Below are 4,926 nucleotides of genomic sequence, written 5' to 3'. Positions count from 1 at the left end.
GCGGATTTATAGATGAGGATAGTTTGGAATCGTGTGGCCTTTTTTACCATCTTGTCCTTTTGGGTAAGGGTGTCAATTTTGCCCGGCCCAACTGATACGGGTATGGAAATTTTGGGTGAGTCTCATTGAGACCCCGTTTAAAATAAATAAAAAAGAAAAAAAATACTTGTATAAAATTGATGTACTCTATTTTTCACAATAAATTATTTCTTAATATGATTTGGTAACAATATTTTTTAAAATTTTTATATTGCTAATTTTACTATAATATCTTTTAATAAGATATTAATAGCAACTTTATAAAGTAAGTAGTTTAATTGTCTTTTATAAAAAATAAAAGAAGTACAAAATTATCTAAAGAAAAAAGTTTTCTAAAATATTTAAACTCTATTCAAAAACAGTTTAAAGCTTGCAGAACTTCATATGTTATGTTTGAGTTTTGTCAAATTCAAGTCATGGGTTAGCCTTCATTATTTCTACCTGTGGTGTTTTACAATTCGACCCAAAAATTTAAGTTATTAGGTAGGGTTAACATTCCGTCCATATATATATCCTAATCATTTTCTCTTATGGTACAAAATGGAAACAACATTCATCAATAAGGGTGCACAAAAGAACCAGAACCGAAACCGTGAGAACCGGAACCTTTTTTTTCGGTTCTCACGATTTCGATTCCAAATTTAGGAACCATGTACATAGGGTTTCGATTCCAGCTCCAGCCAGTGGGAACCAGTAAGAACCGAAACCATATATATATATATATATATATATATATATTTAATTTACACTAAAAAAAAATAAGTAAAGATAAGGCTTGACCTTAGACAATAGACACGTGAAAAAAAATTATTATTATTATTACTAATCAGTAAAATTCATATATGTATTATGTATATGTGAACTGTGAAGAAGTAAGTATTTTAGATCCTCTCATCAATCTAATCCAAATTTTATATACATATAAATACTATATAGATAGATATAGGTATTGATTTAGAAAGAGAAAAGGAATGATTAATACCTCAATTTGCTTCCTGGACACAGCGATATGCAAGATGGTGTTGCCTTCGCAATCCTTCCAATTCAACAATTCCAAGTCTTTCTTCAGCGATTCAATCAACAAATTCAACTCCGCCAATCGATTGTGCTTCACACACAGGTGCAAAATCGTCTCGCCTCCATCCGTCAACACTCAAGTCGACTCAGGGTTGACTCGGACCAACTCATTCAACACCTCGACTCGGCCTTTAATCGCAGCCGCAGGAAGAGCTGTTCTTCCATCTATGTTGCGAATCGTACACATGTATGGATCTACCAATACCAATTCTTTGACTATTTTGAGGTGGCTTTTTGCTAATGCCAGGTGGAGTGGCGAACAACCTTGTGAGTCCAACTCGGTGGCGAGTTTGGGCTTTCGACTCAGTATCTCCTTGACGAAATCGAGGTGGCCGAGCATGGAGGCCACGTGTAGAGGCGTTTGGGAGTGATAAGAAATGATGGTTCTGTCCAAAATTAGTTAACGTTTCTCATGAAACCGAACCAATTCCATATTATACGGTTTCGATTCCAGCTCCGCTTTTAAGAAATTCTCGGGAGCGGTTTCGGTTCTAGTTCTGACCAGAACCGTGTACACCTCTATTCATCAACAAGTTACGAGTTCAATTTGAACAAACGACTCCGAACTCAGTCTTATACCAAACCTAACCGATAAAGGCCATAGACTATTTTATTTTATTTTTTTGTTGGGCCGAATAAACTGTACCCAAACATGTGCTATTAGTAACTGAGCCCAAACAGAGCTTAATCCAACTCTAACACAAGTAATCCAAACTTGTTAAAATAAAGTCGATTGGGCTTAGAATCAAAAGTTGGATTGGCATGTACGGAATTTAGTTGACAATTTTGCATCTAGATTTATGCTGGAGCTATCTCAAGTCTCAACAAGTTTATCCTGCCCAAGTTGCACCATTTAACAAAGCGAACTCGTCACAATTGGCCCGTGATACAAAGTCTTCTACTTTACTATTACAACATTCGTATTCTTGCCTACTCTAGTCGTTGTCTTTATTCACAATTTTTTTGTGGGACTAATATGATTCACGGTTTATGCGAGAGTGTCGTGAGTTGTGATAATATTACGGGCTAATTATCTTAGAAAAAATTTATTGTGGGGCTCATATGATTGATGGGTCACGTGAAAGTGCAGTGACACCCTTTCTCTCTGGTCTATATTCCAATTAAAAAATGGTTCAAAAAAATCACTTAATCCATTTAAAAAAATGCAGAATTTGCAGAACAATTCAGAAATACTGATTGGAAATACATTAACAAACACTTTTTCTCTGGTCTATAATCTATATTCCAATTATCAAATGTTTCAGAATTATAGAAACTGATCTTTAATGAAACATTAGTTGAATAGAGGAGATAAAAAACTGAAAACCTATATAAAATCCTTCTATCCAAACACACCCGTATCAAAATTTTAAAATAAATACAAAAAAAAAATATTTTTTCAAAAATAAAATGAAAAAAAAAAGGTCAAAAACGTAAATTCAAACTTGAACTTGTGGCGCCTCATCATCACCACCGCGGTGACCACCACTGGCACTCCTCAATTCGGACGACATCACAATCGGCGGTAGCGCTGCTGCCGCCTCCTCCCCAACCAAAATCATCACCACCTCCTTCATAGTGGGGCGGTGGAGTGGGTTAGGGTGACAACAAGCCAACCCAAGCTTCAACACCGCCTCCATCTCCTCCACCTCGCACTCCCCTTTAATCCTCTCATCCGCCACTTCCCACAACCTCCCCTCCACATACTTCCCCCTCACCCAATCAATCAACAGCGCCTCCTCCTCCTCCGCCCTCAACTCTATCGGCCTCCGCCCACACGCCACCTCCAATACCACCACCCCAAAGCTATAAACATCACTCGCCTCCGTCGGGGCCGCCACCGTAGCCAGCTCCGGCGCCAAATATCCCAAAGTCCCCACCACCCTCGTCGTGTTCGGCACCTCCCCTTGCGTATACAACTTTGCTAGACCAAAATCACCCAATCGACCTCTCATGTCAGACCCCAACAAAATGTTGCTCGACTTAATGTCTCTGTGAATCACCACTTGGTCCCAACCATGGTGGAGATAGTTCAAACCCTCTGCTACGTCGGCGAGGATTTTTCTCCGATCATCCCAACCCAAAAGCGTCTTGGGTTTGTCGAATATCCATCGATTCAGGCTACCATTCTGCATATAATCGTACACAAGCATCAATTCGTTGCCCTTTCGACACCAACCTCGCATTTGAACCAAGTTCTTGTGTTGAAGACGACCCATACTCGAAATCTCCGCCATGAATTCTCTCAAACCCTGCTTCGAGTCGTGGCTTACGCACTTGACGGCGACGACTGTGTTGTTGGGTAGTGTTGCTTTGTATACTTTGCCGAACCCACCAGTCCCTAGAAGCTCATCTTTGGAGAAGCCATTGGTGGCCTCACTGAGCTCTTCGTATGAATATCTGTGCGGCCAGTATTCGAGCTCCCAATCTTCAATCTCATCCTCTTCTTCTTTCGTAGTCTTTCGCCAAAACCAGTAAAACCCAGATAAGCAAACAATGAATACAACAGATGCAATCGTAATTCCGGCAATAGCTCCGGAAGAGAGCGAAGAGGACGATGACTGAAGCTTAAAAACCGGCAAATTCGTAGTGTTGATGGCTCTTGCAGGACCAGTGTCGCTGAGACTCCAAGCGAGGATCCTCTGTGCTTCAATCCAATGGGTTTTCGAAGCAGAGAACCCAACAAACATATCTGCAGAGACATAGTTTGCAATTATTGGATCTCTGTAGGTGAGCAACGGCCGGGAAGGCCGAGCCATCCCAGCCGGAGCGATTGTGACGTTGATTTCAAATTTTGATCCATCGAATTCAATCCAGGCATGTATGTTCTGCCCATTTCGCATATCTACAGGGATGAGATCATTACTATTGGTGGAGTTATAGTACCCACCGCTAACAGTGACCGCCGATTGGATGTTGTTCAGGTCGATTCCGATGTGATTGTCATCTGGGTCGTTGAATTCCGTGTTCCGGCCGGTGTCGAATTCGACGACGAGGAGGGGGGCGACGGTGGGGACTGTGGCGTTGGAGAAGAGGCCGAAGTATTGGCTGGCGAGGGCGCCTGGGGGTGCGGTGGAGTTGGAAAGGACGAAGGCTAGGCCGAAGCCGGGACTGGAACTGATCTCCGGCAAGATGGAGAAGACGAAGGAGGTGGAGAAGGAAGAGATGGTGGTGGAATTGGAAATGGATTTCATTTGGATTCGAGATCGGTGGAACACTCGGCCGATTGAGTACTGGTTGGAGTCGTTGGTGAGTCTGATGGTGGAGGACTCGAGCCGAGCGTCGTCGGTGAGGTTGAGGTTGAGGTCGGCGGTGGCATTGAAGGAATTGAAGAGGAAGTCGAGGGCAAAGGAGGAAGGGAGGAGTGCTAGGAGGAGCAGAAGGCGAAACATTTGGATAGAATTTGATGAGAGAGAGTTCATCTCCGGCAGCTGTGTTACACCAGTATGTACAGAATTAGTGCACATTATTCCCTAAATAACAGAGGATCTGAGTTCATAAACTAAACCTTAGTTAAATACAAGTAGTACTAAATATTAACAAAATGTAAAATAAAGGTACAAATTTAAATGGGATATTTATTTACCAAAAGAATAAAAAAATTTAAAATGGGCCGAACATTAGAAAAGCCCAATACAAACACTTTTGTTGATGTACAACAGACTTAACAGTATAGGCTAAAGCCTGACAAGGTCCTTTGTGGATTTACAATTCTAGCCCAAGAAATCATACTAAAAATTCCATGTTACCTTGCCTTTTTTAATTTTTAATTTTTAATTTTTTTTTTCGATAATGATATCCGGTCCCTTA

The 4,926-nt window shown here is 41.0% G+C and overlaps 1 protein-coding gene across 1 annotated transcript; it reads right to left on the bottom strand.

Annotated features, from left to right (window-relative positions):
* Positions 1–2,320: 2,320 nt before the first annotated feature.
* LOC132285754 (L-type lectin-domain containing receptor kinase S.1-like) lies at positions 2,321–4,634 on the bottom strand. Its single transcript, XM_059787952.1, has one exon. It carries the CDS (start codon positions 4,581–4,583, stop codon positions 2,556–2,558), a length of 2,028 nt encoding a protein of 675 aa, XP_059643935.1. The 5' UTR covers positions 4,584–4,634; the 3' UTR covers positions 2,321–2,555.
* Positions 4,635–4,926: the final 292 nt, after the last annotated feature.

This window comes from Cornus florida, unplaced genomic scaffold, assembly GCF_030987335.1.
Source record: "Cornus florida cultivar Cherokee Brave unplaced genomic scaffold, ASM3098733v1 CherokeeBrave_3.0.0_Hap2_Chr11, whole genome shotgun sequence".
Classification (NCBI taxonomy): domain Eukaryota; kingdom Viridiplantae; phylum Streptophyta; class Magnoliopsida; order Cornales; family Cornaceae; genus Cornus; species Cornus florida.
The sequence above is the reverse complement of the archived record's forward strand: the minus strand, read 5'-3'. Positions and strand labels throughout refer to the sequence as shown.